The 20004-nt window shown below is 41.0% G+C and overlaps 3 protein-coding genes across 6 annotated transcripts; 1 reads left to right on the forward strand and 2 right to left on the reverse strand.

Moving 5' to 3' along the window:
* Window positions 1-15937, forward strand: LOC128251861 (peroxidase). The gene is made up of 9 exons (XM_052979099.1): window positions 1-440; window positions 12672-12841; window positions 12901-13107; window positions 13167-13378; window positions 13456-14200; window positions 14854-15010; window positions 15072-15441; window positions 15504-15609; window positions 15669-15937. Exons 2-9 carry the CDS (start codon window positions 12672-12674, stop codon window positions 15775-15777), a joined length of 2076 nt encoding a protein of 691 aa, XP_052835059.1. The 5' UTR covers window positions 1-440; the 3' UTR covers window positions 15778-15937.
* LOC128251872 (adenylosuccinate lyase) lies at window positions 5989-7603 on the reverse strand. The gene is given in 2 exon segments (XM_052979112.1): window positions 5989-6741; window positions 6743-7603. Coding segments are annotated over 2 exon segments (1446 nt in total). The 5' UTR covers window positions 7541-7603; the 3' UTR covers window positions 5989-6093.
* Window positions 15938-16122: 185 nt separating the features above from the next.
* On the reverse strand, window positions 16123-19696 carry LOC128251854 (uncharacterized). 4 transcript variants are annotated; one of them, XM_052979088.1, is made up of 6 exons: window positions 19445-19696; window positions 19223-19384; window positions 18819-18926; window positions 18182-18753; window positions 18036-18121; window positions 16123-17972 (listed from the first exon to the last, which is right to left on the reverse strand). In XM_052979088.1, exons 1-6 carry the CDS (start codon window positions 19464-19466, stop codon window positions 16241-16243), a joined length of 2682 nt encoding a protein of 893 aa, XP_052835048.1. In that variant the 5' UTR covers window positions 19467-19696; the 3' UTR covers window positions 16123-16240. The 4 variants fall into 4 exon arrangements, with proteins under 4 accessions (XP_052835048.1, XP_052835046.1, XP_052835047.1 ...); XM_052979086.1 differs by having other exon boundaries at window positions 16123-18121; XM_052979087.1 differs by having other exon boundaries at window positions 18036-18753.
* Window positions 19697-20004: the final 308 nt, after the last annotated feature.

The following is a 20004-nucleotide window of genomic DNA, read 5'->3' on the forward strand; positions in this document are numbered from 1 at the left end:
GCAGCGCAGTTAGTTCGCCTTGGGCCTTTGCCACAGTTAACCAACCGATCCGAACCACAGTACCGATACAGTACAGCACCAATACATAGTGTATATCCAATTTAATCGTCCACGGATTAGCGCTTAGCCCTCGATTTGGTGGGCAGGTGCAAAGCTGCGACCAGTGGCTGCGGCGGCTAATTAAACTGTGAACTGTTTTCACGTCAATAGTAATCGCGAAAACCAACATAATTCAAAGCAATTTGCTCACCTCAGCGTGGAATTCGCGATTGCGCACTCGAAATTGGTGGATTGTAAATACGGTGTTTGCGTACCACGAGGGAATACCCCTCCGGCCCCTTCACCAAAAGCGTAAGCAATAAAAGTGAAAGAACTACATTGTCTTCGCAAATAAACTGTTGATTAATCGTCGGGAGAAAGGATATTCGCTTGAAGCTACTGTAAGTATAGTTTCTGTGAAAAGTGCGCTAACGCAATTTTGTAGTGTGAATATACACAATCATTTTATGACCTAACAAGTCTGCAAAAAATCTACGATTTCCAAAATCTCTAAATCTTTAAATTTTTAAACAATAAAACGAGAAAAGAAATGAAAATTATCCAATAATTTTAAAAATCTTAAAAACAATAAAAAAATATGTGGGACAAATATAGTAAAATGGTTTTTTTTTTTTTTTGCAAATAAAAAATAAATTTTGAGGTCTGTGCTTTGTTAGACTTTTATTAGCATGTTAAGTATTGTGGAAATACAATACCAAAAGTTAAAAAAGTTAAAAAATCAATAAAAAAAGTGAACATTGTTTATTTTGTTTGCTTAAAAACTAAAAAAAAAACACCAATATTGACAAATATATGTTTTCTAATATTTTTCTTTAAAACGTAAGACTTAAAAAAATGGTAATCGCTCGAAGCTTAAGTATAGCAAAAGGTGCGGTAGCGCAATTTAATAGCAACAAGTCTACAAAGAAATCTTTGATTCCAGAAATTTACTAATTTGTAACATGACAGTAAACCATTTTTAAAAACCTACAAAAGGATTTTGATTTTAGCAAGCCATAAGATAACTCTAGGTAAATTCTTTAAATTTTCAGACAGTTAACTGCTTAAAAATATTTAAAAAAACAGTTAGTTATTTATTTTACATTAAATTATATCTATTTGCGAACAAGGACTTGCAGGACTTATATTAGCATGTTAAGTTAAAAATCTTCTATTTTATTTTTAATTATTTTTCTTTGCATACCATAAGTAAGAACACAAAATTTTGAAAATCAATACTTTATTTGCCTGAAAAAAAACGAAAAAAAAATGAAAAGATTTGAAAAATAATGTTTTTGTTTTTAAGTTTTTTCCCTTTGCAAGCGATAAATCATTTACAAAACGTCATAAGTTCTGTCAAATAAATGGGACCAAAATGTTTATGTGTTTTTTCTCCAAATGAGAAACCACAATTGGAATACGGTTATTTTATTTGGCAAAAATAAGGTCACCAAAATTGAAAATTACGAAAAAAAAAAATAGATTTGCATCAAAGCAGATTTGCTTAATACCAATTTCCAGTAATTGCTTTTAATGAATAAAGTCGGAGGTTAATTAGATTTATCTGCAATTTGAAAATTAGAAACCACATTTGCGCACAGTTTCTTTTATGGTTTAAGGGCGCACTGATTTCAAAAAACCAGTAAATCTATCAATCAACTTTAATGGCTTCAAATGATTTAAGTCCAATGGTAATTATTTTAAAATTTAAAACCTCAATTGCAAATAGTTTATTTTATATGCTAAAGAAATTTAATGATACGAAATTACGCTAACGTTTGTTCAAATAACATATATATCTTAACAGCTTTGGTTTTTGAATAAAATGAGTATTATAATTAAAGGCAAATTATGAAGCACAATAGCTGTACGTACTTAAAACACGTACCGGTTTGCAAGACTGCTCTAAATTACACATTTTAACAAAGATTACGGTCAAACGTTGTTTTTAAAAACCACTTCGTGCCTTAGCGGTTAACAACTGACCCAAGCATTGCGTTGAAAGTAACAAATGTTTTAATTACAAGCAAGACAATTATTTTGAGATCCAATGCGAGCGACCTTCAGTTTTCCGTTGCGGGTCTTTCTGCAAAGGTTTCCAGTCGACCAAAAACAAAAACCAAATACCAAAAACCACATTGATCAGCACCCGCGGCGGCCTTTGAATGGCTCGAATTGATTTCTATTTATTGCATTCTAAATTCGATGTTTGTGATACAGCTACAGTACTTTGATATAAATCTCACACTCTGACAGCTGTGATATATGCTCTATGTGATGGACAATTCATTTTCCTTTCTTCTGTCCATTAAGCACTCGGTAAATTATTCATCTAGAACATTTAAATCGATCATTTGTATCCGGTTTTCGATCGTTCATGAATTACTACGCTTACGGGCTTTACTTTCTCTCGCGATTGGAATCTTAAGCCTGTTATGCAAACGCAGCCAATAGTGACGTGTGCCTTAATACTTTCATATATTTCATTGCATTTGACGACTTGCCATTCACCTGGTGGTCTTAACGGCTATGCTTTTTCTGAGCTGGCATTTAGCTTAAAACCCAGAAGTCATTTACGATCTTTGGGTCGCAGGTATGTAAATCTGTGCAGACGACTTGGCAGGTGTTGTATCCGTCATTGTCGGTCGATCTCACATAAAATTAAATTATTGAATGGGAAATAATAAGACCTGCGCCTCGAGTCACGACACCTCCAACAATGGCAGACATTAGTTTTTGGAAATGCTATATAAATCACCCGAAAACAAGAAACTCCATTCCAATTAGTTAAGTTGCACATAATTGGAACTTATGTGCATAATTCACTTCTGGGTTCAGTTTAGTCATAACTATAATTAGGCCAATCCGGTTACATTAATGAATACGATCCAGAATTGCGTGAGCAAGCCAACAAGCCTAACAGAAAAAAAATCTTAAAAATAAACTCGTGCAACTCCAAAGTAAACCAGTTAATTATTTAGAGATATGTCTAAAACACAGATAAAGCAACAAACTTCACCGGCTTACGCCCAATTAAAATCAATATTTTGTGTGCACTTACTACGCATTTAAATGGCTAAAAATAGCTTGAGAAACGTAGCCACTGGTCACCTAGAGAAGTGGGCGTTTTTACGGGCGTTGCACCCGAGCTCGTTCATAAGTTGGCTTGCCAAACCGAAGGCGCAGCCTGCAATCGCATTGGACTCTTTCATGGCAGACAGAGCGGCGCGTGCGCACCTCACATGGCGGGCTGTTCGCCCAAGAACCACCAGCTCGGCCAATTATTGCAATTACCCGAACGAATTAAACAATCGCATATTTAATTAGCTGCGGAGTTTGTGGAATGTGGCTGATGAGCACAGACTTTCAAAATATGTGGGCATTTGCCAAAAGGCTCAGGACAATCTTAAAGGCAATCGTTATAAATGTAAACAATATAATTTAAAGATTGCTTAACAGTATCGTTTAAATCTGAAATATAATAATATTCAACTTCTTCGATTGATTCTTAGAAATATAATTGGAAATAGCCCAGACAATTAAGGTATTACGCAACCTAACATAAAAATTGGTTTAATCTTAATTAATTACCATTAATTAATGAGGACAAGGCTATTATATTTTTAATCTAAAATAATACGGATTTAAACAAATTTTTAATTTTAGTTGTTATGAATAGTTTTCTTGCATTTCGCGACATACGTATGAACGTAAGACCATAAACAATATTATTTACGTTTAGGTATTTTAATTGAAAATCAACTAGAAAACTAAGCATTTAACGAAGCAAATTCGAATAGAAAAACTCCTGCCTCGTGTTAAATTTTAAAGTGCATCTGCTTAAGTTATTTTTTTTATTATATTTTTGACTATTCAATGCTGTTCAACGAAAACACTCCTGCACTAACTCATGTTATGGTCAGCAATAAAAGCAATTTACGCGCTTTGTTACATATTTAAATTCCTATTTCATAACGCGTTGGAGACGACGGGTGGTAATGCGATATGATAGCCATGACTTAATCCCCAAAGCGGTCGGCGAACTGCAGTGATCCAATCGCTTCCAACCGATCTGAATGCAGGCCGATGAAAGCAATCGGCGATTCGGGCTCAACCAGTTTGCCAATTTCACCTCCAGCCAAACTCTGGAGTCTCTGAATTCGCCTCGATTTCGGTGGCGGTGTCGGTGTCTGTTTCAAAGTCAAGGTCTCCGTCCACGAAAACAACGCCATTGCAACGGTCAACGGCAGCAATTGGCAACATGGTTCGTCCATAATTGGCCCCCATTACCACTTCAGTTGGTCCGTAGCCGCTCGTCGGTTAGCTGATTCACGGGGCGTCTGTCATAGTTGGCGGCACGACTGGCTAACGAAGCCTGAGATTAGCTTCCTTGCTCTCCGGATTTCCACAGCACAGACACCATTATAATCCAACAGACATCATAATATCATAATCCCAGTCCCAGGCAAGAAGGTCGCGAACGATTAACGGCGCTGGGAGTGCTATTAAATAAGGGCGGCGGTCTTTGAATAGATTGCGTGAAAGCATATCCAGAAAAACGAGCCGACATTGCAGTAACACATTTTCGAGTGCGATATAATGAAGAAATCGCGCATACATATCTCGCGTGCCCCACGACGAATTGTCTTTGGTAGCTTTAGCTTCCGTTTTCATATTGCAAGACTTTTCCCTGCTCTGGTTGGCATTGTCACTGCCGTATTTTGCGTGCCAACCGGACCATTGTAATTACATTAGATTTAATTGCAGTCAGTCAATACAATATTCAACCAGGTAGCGGATCATAAAACGCTGCCTTGTCTCTGGTGTATTTGTATTTCTTTGTTTTACATGGCGCGACACTCAGCCCAATTAGTTGAAGTGCTTGTCTCACATCGTTCGCACAAGTGCAGCACACGTTCGGCTCATCATATCATAGCCATCATAGCCATCGCAATCAGTCCAACCGAAAAGGAAACTTGATGCCGGTTGTCGTCAGGTTGATTAAATTGTTATGCCTTCCAATTGCAGACAAGCAAATATATTAACAGCTAACAGCACAGAAAGGCCAATTTTAGCTTGCTACCTAGAGGAAAAACTTAAGGACATTCTCTACTTTTTAATCTTTTAAAATTGTCAAACAAAAGTGTAATAATATTGAACTTGTTAATTAAGATTTTTCGGGACTGCTTGTGGCTTTAGTTATAAAAGTTGAACTTTAATTCATTCTTGAATATAATTTTGGGAATGCCTTTTTTTAAATTTGAATGTTTACATCTTTGTAGTTTACAAAATAATAAATTTTATATTATTAATATATTACACATATTTAAAAACGTTGAACATATTGCAGAATCGCCCTCCACAACAGTTTCCATTTTTACTCTGTAAATCTTATCTGTTTTGAATACAGTCAATTAAATGTGATAATGCATTTAACAACAGCAACATCTAAACGACCTCTTGGCGATAAGCTTACTTTTGTTGCACATTTCATTTGATAGGGTCGTATACTTTTAGTTTTATATTACTTCAAAACAATCTTAATTGTGGAAACTGATCATAAGCATAAGATATATCTTCCAGCTCACAACCAGTAGCAACTGCCTAAGAAATGCGACTCCCAAGAGAATTCTCAGCACTTGGCTATGTTATATGTTTATATGTTGTATAATTAAAAGTAAAGCAACAGCATGAGACCCAGAGACCTACTGTGCTGGCAGCATTCGAGTCGTGATATGTCAGTCCGAGTGGCGAAAGGCAAAGCCAACGGCACAGGCGGCAAATATGTTTACTCAGATCAGGAACGTCGGCTCGAGTTCGATTCGATTCGAGGCTTGTGGTTTTTGTGTGTTTTTTTTATATAAATTGTAAATAAGCTGGCAAAACAAAAACAGAAAGACAAATCACGACGGGAGTCCGACTGCCATCGACCCATTGAGTCTATTGCGATAATGTTGACTGCATCAGTGGCTGACGCAGTTGATTAGGTGCGAGTGTACGTGTGTATTTACGAAAGCAAACTCTGGGATTTAAACAGGGCAACATAACGAGCGTCTAGATGTTCAGCTTGACGTCCTGAACGCTCTTCAGGGCTTCGGAGTAGCGTGCCAGCACGGGTTCCACCTCCTCCCTGACAAACTCGCCGACCTGGTCGCTGGCGCGTCCAGTGAAGGTCGTGGCATCCAGTATGGTGTCCAGCTGCTCCAAAATGGGCGAAAAGTACGGGTCCTTGCGCACTCGATCCACCAGATCGTTGTCCTTGCCGTGCTGCTTCACCTGGGCTCCGGCCTCCTGGGACAGCACGCGAATCTTCTCGTGGCACACCTGCCGATCTCCGCCCGCCTTCACCATGGCCATGATAATGTTCTCCGTGGACATGAAGGGCAGCTCCTGGGCAATGTGCCTCTCAATCACCTTGGGGTAGACAACTAGTCCCTGCGAGATGTTCAGCAGAGTGAGCAGGGCGGCATCGGCAGCCAGAAAAGACTCGGAGAGGGTCAACCTCCTGTTGGCCGAGTCGTCCAGGGTGCGCTCCAGCCACTGAGTGGCATGGGTGTTGGCGGCACTGCTGAACAGGGTGATGAGGTGACGGGCCAGGGCGCAGCAGCGCTCCGAGCGCATGGGGTTCCGCTTGTACGCCATGGCCGAAGACCCAATCTGGGTGCTCTCGAAGGGCTCCTCGAGCTCTTTGCGAGAGGCCAGGAATGCGCAGATCGGAGCACATCTTGTGGATGGTGGTGCCCAGGCTGGAGAGGGCGGCCACGATCTCCACGTCCACTTTCCGAGAGTAGGTTTGCCCGGTCACGGCATAGGCCTTCTTGAAGCCGGCCAGTTCGGTGACCAACTGGTCCAGCTGCTTTACCTTCTCGCCATCGCCGTTGAAGAGCTGCAGGAACGAGGCCTGGGTGCCAGTGGTGCCCTTGACGCCCCGGAAGCGCAGATCCTCCAGGCAGCGGGACAGGGCCCGCTCGTCCATGATCAGGTCCTGGATCCACAGACAGGCCCGCTTGCCCACCGTAGTCAGCTGGGCTGGCTGGAGGTGTGTGAATCCCAGCGTGGGCTGATCCTTGTAGCTCTGGGCGAACTGGCTGAGCCGGGCTATCACGCTGGCCACCCGCGGCAGTAACAGCTTGAGGGCATCCCGCAGCACAATCAGATCCGTGTTGTCGCCCACGTAGCACGAGGTGGCACCCAGATGGATCACCGGAGCGGCGGCAGGGCATTGTTTGGCAAAGACATGGACATGGGCCATCACGTCGTGGCGCGTGAGTCGCTCCTCGGCCGCGGCCGCCTCGAAGTCGATGTTGCTGATCTGCAGCTCCATCTCAGCGATCTGGGCATCGCTGATCTCGAGTCCCAGCCTGCTCTCCGCCCTCGCCAGCCACACCCACAGCCGTCGCCAGGTGGAGAACTTGTTCTGGTCGCTGAACAGGAACTGCATCTCCTTGCTGGCGTACCGGGTGCTCAGCGGCGACTTGTAGCCCTCGTAGTTGCTGGCCATCTTTGGGGAATTATCCTCTATCAGATTTGGGAAACCGTAGGTAAATTAAGCGTAATTGCAGGCGAAGAGTCGGAAAACAACTGTTGCTAAATGAACGGTTCTCACATGTGGCTCAGCAGTGTGACCGCCGGCAGGGCGCTCAAAGATACCGAAAGATTCACATACCGAATATACCAATTATGGCTTCGAATTTAAAACGTTATTTAAAAAAACAATATAACCGAAAATAATCACCTTTTACAGTTTCATGGGCTGTTATGTTGATGTTTATGTTGAAGTATTTAATAAACACCTTAGCCATAAAAAATCAACAATTAAGCTTTTAAAATAGTATTCAAAATACAAAGATTGTCCAATAAAATCTGCAATTTTGTGAAGCTTAACTTAATATTTTTTATCCTCCAAGTTTTCTATATACATAAACCAAGTCAATTACAGCATTTTAGCTATAAACACCGCAAATAAGTTATTATTTACCACCGCTTTGTTAAAAGGGTTATATTACATTTTGTATTAATAATCGTTTACCTATCAAAACCCAGAAAATCCGATGATTAAATCTCAGCAGTGAACCTATTGCTGTTTTTGACTAGAAAATCGAAATTCAGGGAATTAATTTAAAAAGTTTAGATAATTAAATTAACTTAAATCGGTTTGATTCATTTAAAAATCAATCAAAACCGAATAAAGTCAGCACATGTTTATTGGGTCGTTTGGTAAAAATAGCACATTAAAAATTTGTCGTAAAATTAAACTTTAAAAGAGAAGACAGATATTTATTACAGATAAAAACTTCATCATCCGAAACTAGTTATGACTAGTAATTGACAAAAAAGCAAAACATATACAAAAAAAAACATAAAACACCGAGTAAAATAAATTTTGCTAGATATCTAAACTAGTTTTAACAGTTGACAAGATAAAATAAGTGTTATTCTCTTTTACCAATATGCTAAAATTCGTTGCGCCATAAGATAAAAATCAGTTTTAAAGCGATTGTCACCAAGAAGACTGTAAAATTCATTCAGATCGCTAAAATGCGAAGCACTTGATGGACAATTTTAATTTGCATCGGGCCAAAACATAAAAAATAACTACACACCAAAAATAGTTACCACTCGGAACAGAACTGGTCCACCGAAACGGACGCAAGACGGTAAAGAATCAATTAGTGCGTCGCATCTATGGCGATTGCAAATTGCATTTGGCATGTGTGAAAACATCCAAATGGCTGCCAAACTCGGCGGACAGAAAAATATTCGCCGGCAGTGGCCAAGTGGTCAAATGAATAAGTGACCAGGCGGAGTTCCAAGAGCGTTGGCCTGGGCAGGAGATCTCGATCCCCCGAGATCTTGTAATCTAACTGGTTACGTAAATCACATGATTTGGCTTTGGCTATGAAATCGCATATTGAATATCGCATATTGACGGCGTTTTGACAAAAAGCTGACATTGCCTTGCATAAATTTTGATCTGAAATAGCACACACACATTTTGTAATTAACGCGCGGATTTCGAGTGTTGCGACAGCCGGGGGCCCGTAAAACAAAAATTCCAGAGCAGCTGTCAGACTTCTGATGGGCCAGCGCAACTCAAACCCCGGGCGCCACTTTTAGGTGCCCGACGCTTGGGACACTTTCCTTTTAAATGGCAATGGCCATTTCAATTAGTGCTTGTTACTGAATCGGTTGGACAAATCGGAATGTCCTCGATTAATGTGCACGCCACGTATTCGTATTCCCGGCGCGTTTTTCATGCCTCTGCCTCCTTCGTGCTCCGATTGCAATGATGTTGTCGCTTTCCGGTTATAGTGCACGGCTTATATGGATATAGTCATATAGATATATATATATATATATGGTCCATAGTCAGCCAATAAATCAATCACGGCAGCGCGGCGTCCCATGGACTATTTTACACGTTAATGATCAGCAAATAGCTCGGGATATGAAATTCGTTTTTAATTAGAAGTCGTTAAAGTTGTAAAAAATTTGCTCGCGATTTCCAATTTTGGCTCTGGTCCTGGCCAAGTTAGCCACGCCTTTGATGGAAGTTCGGTTTTGGGTGCACCTGCGCATATAAGTGCATGGCTCCATTACGTATGGTCTATGTCAATCACGAAATTATCCAAAGATAAAGAGTGCACAAGAGTATGTATGGACATGGCCAAAACCAATTGGGCCCTTTCCGTCAACATGACGCAACGCTTTTATTTTCCTCAGTCGATCTTTTGTTGCCATGTAGTTAAAAAACCATAACTCACTCTTTGGTATGCGCTCTTAATTTAGGGAAAGTCAATCAAACCCAATTATAAATCATAGTTTGCAGACTTCGGAGTCGTACAACTTTGTTTTATTATTTATGGTTTCAACCAAAAATGTAGTTGTACTAAAAATACTTTAATGGTTAGTCTGGCCGATTCTTTTATCCAAACTTTCGGCCTACAATTTTATGCCTGTAGGTAATAGTTCCAATAAAAAATACAAAGACTTTGACGAAATTAGGGACAAATTGATTGCAAATGTTATTCAAAGAAATAAAAATAAGGTTTGCAAAGTAATTCAGATTTTGATCTGTTCATTTAAAGTTCATACATATAAGAGGGATCATTAATATTGTATCATTTCTGAAGGTACCAAATTCTTATAAAATATAACTTATATAAGTATTTAATTATTTTCCATTACCCTTTTAGTTATAAATTTGTTCATCAATTCGATCTTATTTGGTCAATTTTATTTGTACCTTTCTTAAATCGTATGTATTTCTAAACTCAAAAATGAAAGGTTTATTTTCTTCAAGTAATCCAAGTGCCTTAGTCATGCCTTTGCTTAAAGAATTTGTGGCTATTGTGGTTGGTAAGCAATATATGCATGCATTAATTTTTTAGAAAGGGACTGCATGGTCAATTCAGATTAAAGTTGTGCATTGAAGCGGGTCGTAGAATATCGCTTAGACATGTCAGCACCATTCCTGTGACCATTTTAAATGATACATGTGCATCTAAACGATCCAAATATCGACTAGATGTGTTCTGTTACAGATTTTAGCGATATCAATATCAGATATTTTTATGTCCCAGTCAATCGTGCTTAGTTGCGGCTCATTAAGATCAACAATGTAGATGACGGCCGTGACCAACGGCTGCTGTTTTCTGTGCTAACTTGCATATGGATTGCCTTGGCGTGTCCGCCTGAGACTGCAATTCAAAATCAAATTGAGACTCGAGTACGCGGCGGCGCTATATCCTATTGACAAGCGGCGACGTTGGCGTTGCTGTTTTTAAAATCCAGCCAATCGTCGGTTCCAATCACTCGCTGACCCCATTTGAATTTAGAAACCTAAGAGATGCACTCAGCAAAATATTGAATGCAAGTTGGCTAGTTTTGTAGCCCAGACTACAATACAAAAGGAACAAAGTGGGGATAGCAGGCTTGAAAGTACAAAATACTTTTACAAAGGTCAATCATTCAATTAATAAATAATCATTAATATTATCTTCAGTTACACAATTTACAGGTAATTTTGACAGCCTTCACACATTTTCGTTTATATGTTAATTAAGTTGTAAATTTCAAAAGACTTTTCCTCACATAACGTAAAATTTCTTAGGATATAATAATATAAATTAAAATTAACAGTTTAATATCAATTTTATACTCAAATGGGTGGTATGATAAAGTTTAAAACACCAGTTTGGTAAAGAAATTTTACAAACAAATAAAGAACTAAATAACTTTAACAACTCCATTAAGTACTCAAGCACTTTTGTTAGAAGTGTAGGCGTGGGTTTCCTGGAGAGGGCCACCTCCAATCGACCGATCTATTTGAGACTCAGGGTCCAGGAAAGTGTAAGACTCATGGCACGAACTCGAATTGTTGTCTGGTCCATTGTTCTGCACGGCATGGCAATTAAAACATTGTCAGAGGCTGCCTTTGTTTTATTTTGTGTGGTTTCTGCCACGGCGGCCGCTGCCGCTGCCGATGGATGCGGATTTGCATGCAAATGCAGCTGGCCTTTTGTGAAAAAGGTTGGGAATGACTTGGCTCAGTCGGCAGAACGAACGGGGCCGCAGACAAATTCATTATGTAAAGCTAACCATTACTGTCGATTCGGTCGGTTTACATAAGTAGCTTGCAAATTGGTCAAATATGCCGTTGCCATAAAACAATTATGAGACTTTTCACGCTTGCGCGGCAAGCACACGAATCTGAATCCATTTCATTGTGCTCAGATTTTAGCTCTTAGCTGGGTGTTTGGGGTTCGGTTTGGGCCAATACCATATAGTACACATAATAGCCAGAAAGCTGGCCTGAGCAATGAACATGTTCGTACTAAAATGTCGCAATAAATAATAATGAATGCGCACCAAAACGGTGATGAAACCAGTTGTGACCATATGTGAGCCAAAGGAGTCGGAGTCCAGATCGATCGGCTGCCGCAAAAAATGCAAAACGTTCCAGTTGTAGTTCACTTGCCGTCTGCAGCCGGCGAACATGAAATGTGTCCAATGTGTCCAACTTGTCCAAGTCGGTGGTGTTGGCTCTAAGCAGCCGATAGTATACATACAAAGTATGCTCTTTTGGCCAAGCGCAGGTACCTCTGCAAAAAGTTTGCTTTTTATGTGGGTTACCATACCTGCACCACGTAAATTGCCGAATGTGTTAGGTGTGCTAACAACTTTTTCCCATGTAGTTCAGGATGCCATATCGAAAGATTGTCGCTGTCCGTAAATTGCGCAGACCTTGGACTACAATATTCATGATTATTATGTCTTGCCTCGCACAGGAAAGGAAAATACCTCACAAATTTTACATTTTTTATTGCGTTAAATTGGATTGGCTAAATGTTATGCTATAATACATCGGGGCAAGTGCAAAGCACATTAAGGATTTAGATTTAGTTACAATTTTGTTGCTATATAAATATTCTTGGAAATTTAGGAAATTTTAAATTCCTATTTAGTGTTAACAGAGGAACTATGAATTTCATGATTAATATGTCTTGCTTTGCACAGGAAAGAAAAATACCGTTTAAAAAAATTGGGTTTACCTTTGTTGTTTTAGATGGTATTTTGTGTTAACAGAGGACAAACCCCAACTTATTAGCACATTTCCTCTTTTATTTTAGATGACAAGGGCGCGGGATCTTTTACTCTTGGCCCTTTTGGGGTTCGTCTCAAATGCACTTTGCCTAAAAGTATCCTCGGGCTACCATATAGTCCACAATCATCCTCAACCAGCTTTTCCCGATTATCATGGATTCAGTTACCTCCAAGGCTCAGCTCCCTATGTAATAGGGTAAGTCTTAGGAAATACCGCTCATAGTTTTGTATTAACAATGTATGAATTTCTCTTAGGAATAGCCTTCCCACGTCGCCCGCTCCCCAACATCCATTTTCGGCACCTGCAAGTCCTCCGGTGTCGGCCTACGGCTACAGTTTTCCCACGGCGGGTCAAGTGTCGTGTGCTGCTCCTCCGGCAGTTTGCGAGAAGACTTCTTACCGCACGCTGGACGGATCTTGCAATCACCTGGAGCGACCCGGCTTGGGAGTGGCCAACTCCAGGTAATAACTGGGAAGTAACCTAGAGTGTGACATGTTATAATCAATAAAGTTTCCCTTAGGTATGGTCGCCTGATGACACCCAAGTATGCCGATGGCATATCGGCACCCACGAGATCAGTGTCAGGAGACGAACTGCCCAGTGCCCGACTGGTCTCCTTGGTGGCTTTCGGGGAGCAGGATGTACCCGATCCAGAGTTCACGCTGCATAACATGCAGTGGGGCCAGATCATGACCCACGACATGAGCATGCAGGCGGGAGGCACTCAGTCGAGTAAGTATCCTTATTAATATTTGTTGCCCTCAGAAATTTGATAAACATCCCCCCATTTTATACACCACCTCCCACAGAAAAGCATCCCACGCGCTGCTGCACCGACGATGGACGGCTGATTGGCTTGGACACCGCCCACAAAACCTGCTTCGCCATTATTGTGCCGCCCCACGATCCAGCGTATTCCCAGGTGGGCACCGAGTGCCTCAATTTTGTGCGCACCTTGACGGACCGCGACTCCAATTGTCAGTACCGCGGCGGTCCGGCGGAGCAGATAACGGTGGTCACCTCCTACTTGGATCTCTCGCTGGTCTACGGCAACTCCATTCAGCAGAACAGCGATATCCGAGAGTTCCAGGGCGGCCGGATGATCGTGGAGGAGCGTAACGGCGCCAAGTGGATGCCACTTTCCCGAAATGTCACCGGCGATTGCGATGCCGTGGATGCCAGCGAGGTGTGCTACCGTTCCGGTGATGTGAGGGTCAACCAGAACCCGGGACTGGCCATCCTCCAGACGGTCCTGCTGCGTGAGCACAACCGCATTGCGGACCATTTGTCGGCCCTGAATCCCCACTACGATGATCGCACGCTGTTCCAGGAGGCGCGCAAGATCAACATTGCCCAGTACCAACAAATCAGTTTCTACGAATGGCTGCCCATATTCCTGGGAGGCGAGAACATGCTTAAGAACCGACTGATCTATAAGGCTCCATCAGGCAGCTATATTAACGACTTCGATCATAATATCGATCCTTCCGTGCTGAATGAACATGCCACGGCCGCTTTCAGATACTTCCACTCCCAGATTGAAGGTCGTTTGGAGTAAGTACAGATCTACGATAAAGTTCAAAGTTAAAGCCTTAAGATAGATTAGATTTAAGAGGCTTTCTTTATCAACGCAACTGTTTAAAGATATAAATATATCGCAAGATAGCTACATTTTAGATAAAGCAGAAAAGCTTTTTTTTAATGTTCACAATTTCGTTTGATAATATCCAAATTATAAACTTCTTAAAAACGTTTGTGAAACCGATTAAAATAATGGAAACTACAAATTAGGGTAACATCTGAATTATTTTACTAATTGAATAGCGAAATACCAATATACATTGAGGGCTTTGATTGATAGATAACTCTACACAGCACAGTTTTAGTGCAGGCCAATGGGCTTCAACGTATATAACTTATACTTTCTTATCGCAGTTTGAAAAGAAAAAAAAGTTTATGTTAATGTAGATTATTGTATCGCATAGATCCCATTCTTAAGATCTGCACTAAAAAATTCATCATATTTTAAGTAAAATTAATCCTATAGATTTTTAAATATATGTTTTAACCTTTGTTCCAACCACTACGAACCATCATTGTCCGTCAAATAAAATCAGATTTTACTGTCCTGTTTAATTTAATGAATAGTACATTTTTTTTAATTTGTTATATATATTTAAAATTTAATGTAAAAAATCTCATTGCAGCCTTCTGTCTGAGCTGCGACAAGTTCTCGGATCTCTGACCCTCAGCGATTGGTTCAATCGTCCCGGCATTATCGAGGTGGGAGATAACTTTGATTCCCTGACCAGAGGACATGCCACACAGCCTGAGGAGCTGACAGATATCAACTTTGACAAACAGGTTGGGAGCACAAACATCAAATGTGATTTACCTATCTCACCTATGGAATTTGTTTGTCTAGATCAAGCACTTCCTGTTCAGGAGGAACATGCCGTTCGGTTCGGATCTGCGTTCCCTGGACATTCAGCGCAATCGCGATCACGGTCTGGCCTCCTACAACGACATGAGGGAATTCTGCGGACTGAGACGTGCCCATTCGTGGGAGGAGTACGGTGACCTGATCAGTCCCCCAATTCTGGAGAAACTGAAGTCGCTGTACGAAAGTCATGACGACGTGGACCTGACTGTGGGAGCCTCATTGGAGGCCCACGTGGCCGGAGCCTTGGCGGGACCCACCTTCCTTTGCATCCTCACCGAACAGTTCTACAGAACCCGCGTGGGCGATCGGTTCTTCTTCGAGAATGGGGACAAGCTCACTGGATTCACTCCTGGTAATTGAATTGAAACCCATTACTTAGAATAACATCAAAGTAAATTAACGTTTCCTTCATAGATCAATTGGAAGAGCTGCGAAAGGCGAGTATGGCTCGCCTATTGTGCGACAATGGCAACCACATTTCATCAATGCAGCCCGAGGCTTTCAGGACAGTTTCCCATGCGTAAATAGAACTTAAGTACATTTAATTGAATATCTATGAATCTTACGATCTTTTTCTAGGAATCCCATCATGCCGTGCTCAAATATTCCACAAGTCGACCTCACCAAGTGGATTGATCAAAAGCCATATGCCGCGGTAGATCCCTCCGCCCATTACGGAAAGAAGTGATCTCCGGCTCTTCGCTCGGCGATCTATTATTAACTAGTTGAATACAAAATACCTTTAGCCTAATCAGTAACATAAACATAAATGCAATCACCCCTTTGTCCCTTTGTATGATAATTCCCCAAACTGATGTACAGAAATAAAGCCCTTACCATTACAAGACTATTGTTGCTTTTCTAGATATTGCTAGATATTAAAATGGATCATCCTTTAACGTAGGCACAAACGTTTTTAATAATTTCATAGTTTGATTTGGCAGAATCAAATAAATCTTATTTGTGTTCCCTATAATTCTTTCTAAAAAAAAATATTTATAAATTTAATACCCACAGCGGCATAAGTTGTTTATTGAAATTTACATAGCAATTTGTAAAACTTAGGCATATCAAAATTTATATGCAAAGGCAATGGGCATATAAATTAAATTATAAAAGATAATATTAATCTAGAACCAATCCTCCCGCGCTCAGACATCAAAGGTCTCATCGCCAGAATCATCTAAATTGTCAACCAACTTATTGTCATAGCGCACTTCGATAAAGACGAGCTCTTTGAAATCCTTGGTAAGCGACACCATTGTGGGATAATCTATGGCCAGATAGCTTTTCGGATAATTGGTGATCATATGTGCCACGCTCTTGAATTCTGACATTTTCATAAAGTCCAAAAGGGACCTGCCTCTGACGCTGCGATCCTGGCAATAAACATAAAGTCGACAGCCGACATTCGAATAATCAAAGTCGGCTATGGCCAGCCAAAAGACAAATATGGTGGCATGATCCTCGTCGAGTGGACCTAGTGGATCCTTACCGGCTATTGGCGCGTGTGAAAGCTTCCGTTTTGCGTGGTCTTCAACATCCTTTCTGGCAACCTGGGCGAACATCAAGAAACAGGGTATATGTCCGGCGAAATAGAGAAGTTTCGAGGGCAACTCTTCGTTGAGAATAATCCTGGGTTGTGGCATTAAGCTGCATGGCATCTTGTCCAGCAAAGCGATCACACAGATGCAGTAGATCTGCATGGGAGGGTAGGAGCTTGGATAGAAGAGCAAAACCATGCGATCCGTTAGCCAGAGCTCCTCCATGCGGCGACAGTGGTCAGTGAGGAAGTGGGCCATTAGGGTCTGCGAGTTTAGGCCGCTGAGACAACCCTGAATGGCACACCGAAAGTCGAGGGGTCGAACTCGCTCTTTATCGGGATAACGCCTGATACTCGAAGCCATGGGATTAATGGCCAAAGCATCGGGTCGCGGCAGAACGCCTCGATGGTAGAACTCCTTCAAGGACTGCAAATTGGGCGTCCGCATCACCACACTGTTCTCTAGGCCGGCCCGCTCCTTGGCATAGCTGATGGGCTCATCGAAGAGCTGTTTGACGCGACACTCGTGACGCAGGGCCCAATCCATAAGTTTTAAGCAATTGATTCGATCCTTGAACAACCGACGATCTCTCTCCTGCTGATAATGTTCCACCATCGAAACGGCAAAGCGACACCTGAGCAAAAATCTCTCCTTTGACGGTCGACTTTCGGAGATGGCCCGATGGTAAAGCACCCTAAAGTAGGACGTCACCATCAGGTGGGCCATCTGGAATGTGAAGCGTATTTGCTCCTGATCAGGCCTGTTTACGCGATTTATATACTTAAATATGTCATTGTCTAGCTGGGTATTGGTCAAGGCCTTCAGCTCTTCGGCGGATAGTTTCTCTAATAGATAGTGAGCCGGAAAGAAGCCCTCGTTGACGAACCAATGGAGGAACAGACCATCGTGAAGCAAACGCGTCCTGTAAAAGTGCACCAAATAGTTACAAATCCTCTTCTGGCCCTCGATCTGGCCGTCCTTAAAACGCATTCTGGCCATCCAATGGAGAATCTGGAGGGTAACGCTATCCAACTCGAAATAACTCCTGAAATCGCCTCTTAAAGGTAAGTATTTCACATTCGGGACTTCCAAATCGTCTGCAGGAGTTCTTTTCACCTGCTCTCGGTGTTTACTTAAAAATGTTTTTGGTAATGCTTTTGGTACACCACAACGTAGGCCAAATTTCTTTTTCCCACGCATTTCTGTGCCTTTTCTTTCAAATAATACTTTCAGTTGAGGTTTTTCGGGTACACCCATGCAGGAATTCAAAGTTTCCGCCGGTTGTTGGGCTTCGTAATATTGGGTGGAAATGGAAGGAGCTTTCGGCGATGCAGGCAAACTGCAGGTGGAGAGAGAACTGAGATTAGTACTTGATGGAGTCTCGCCCATTGGATTACTTAACCCTGAAGTGCTGGTGTGATAGGTCCTGGCACTTTCAAAATCGATTTTCTGTTCTATTTCCACACTTTTTTTTTGGGAATCTAGGAGCTGTAAACTGGATTTAAAACTTTCTCTTCGCTCGAGAGTGGGTAAGTAGAATGCCTTTACCGGATCCTTGGGAAGTACCAGATGGTGCAATTTTTCCTGATTCCTTAGGCGTTTGCTATCCATTAGAAGGTTCTTCAATCTCTGACCCCGGTCTATTGCCTCGATGGGTTTGTTGATCAACGAGCAGCTTGAAACTGTGTTTTTTACACTTTCCTCAACTGGCTTGGGTACCACAATTTTTGGTATGCAATATGGTTTTACGATCTTTCGGGGTCGAACATTCAAGATTTTTCGCATTTGGAAACGTTGCTCTTCCGAAGTCTTAGTAAAACAATTTTGAATGGGTGTACAATAATGTGTTTGCTCGATTTGCTTGAGTCTGTGCTCGGCCCTTAGCCATTTTCTATGACTTTTGAAGGCCTTATAGAATTTTGGGCGGACCTTTATTCTCACAATCGGCACATAGGAGTACCTCTTTTGAAGCTCCGCTCTGATCTTGTTCTTATTGTTCAGATCTATTAATGGTTCCTGTACATTTCCTTCCTTCTTTTGTTTCTTTCCTTTTTTGTTTTTCTTATACTCTCTTTCAAAATTAATGACTTTCTTTTTATATTTCGTCAATGCTGGAGGTCCTATTATCAGTGGAAAAGAATTCTAAGACTGCTGCTTTGGGGAGGGACAAACGAAGCATACTCACCTAAACGTCTGATTTCAGTCAATGGATTTACTAGAATCGGACTATTGACGGTTGAAGACGCCTTTTCGTCTGAAGATTCTTTGGCCAGGCCCCGATCTTTAGCTTTTGCTGTATTAAATAAAATAAAATAAATAAAATTCATAAAAATGCGAATGGAACAAATGTATGCCTGCTACAACTCTCTTTCAACCCAAATCCTAATAAAACTGAAAAGTCATAAGCCATATAATGTTTGAGAAATTATGAAAAAGTTATTGAAGTTGCGTTATTATTAAAAGCTCTGGCAATTCTGAGTCACAAACAAATAAAAAAAATTGCTGGACAATTGCTAATGCTTAATTTTTGCCATAAATATAAATAAATATAAATATATGTATTTAAAATTTGAAATTTCACTCACTTACCGGGTGGGTTCGAGTCCTTGTAGAGCACAAAATTGCAATTTGTGTTAAAGAAGTCATCTTTGTAGGAGTTTGGTGAGCTATGGATCTTATTTTTGACCTGCGTGGTGTTGTCCTCGATTGTCAGCCGTTTTGGATCTTTGTCCGCAAATTCTGAGAATCCTTCTATAAGTTCATAAAAACACCAAAAAATATAAATATAATATTTGTATTTAAACCGATTACCTTTCTTTGGGGTCCCTTTCATTTTGAAAGTATAATCAGTGAGTTGTTTGCCATCCCTTCCGATTCCAGGTCCGCCACGGGAATAATCACGGACTGTGTTGGCTCGAAATCTGCCAATTTGCTCCTTTCGGAACTCGCAGTCAATATCGAGTTCTGGTTTCAAACTTATCCCCAGCAAAGGATAATATAATTGGTTAGTTACAGTTACAATCGAATTTTTTGGAAATATAGAGCTCAGATTTTATTCGTATTACTCACCCACTGGACTGGGTGTGTTGTTTTGGATCCTTAATACGAGGACTGACAGTAATTGTGTGTTTTTCATGGCCCACCTGATATGTTAAGGCACATCAGCATAAATCTCAATCAATTATTTTTTTTTGTATAGGGATCTTTATATATATATATATGTTTTTGCGGTTCTCGTAAAATATCGTGTTCTTGGACTTCTTCGTATGCGTAAGTCACATTCTAGGCGCCGGCGCAGCATATTTCACAGTGTTGCCACTTAAGCAATTTAGGTAAATTCTGGCTACGTTTAACTAGTTTTATGTTTTTTA

This window comes from Drosophila gunungcola, chromosome 3R (genome assembly GCF_025200985.1).
Source record: "Drosophila gunungcola strain Sukarami chromosome 3R, Dgunungcola_SK_2, whole genome shotgun sequence".
Taxonomy (NCBI): domain Eukaryota; kingdom Metazoa; phylum Arthropoda; class Insecta; order Diptera; family Drosophilidae; genus Drosophila; species Drosophila gunungcola.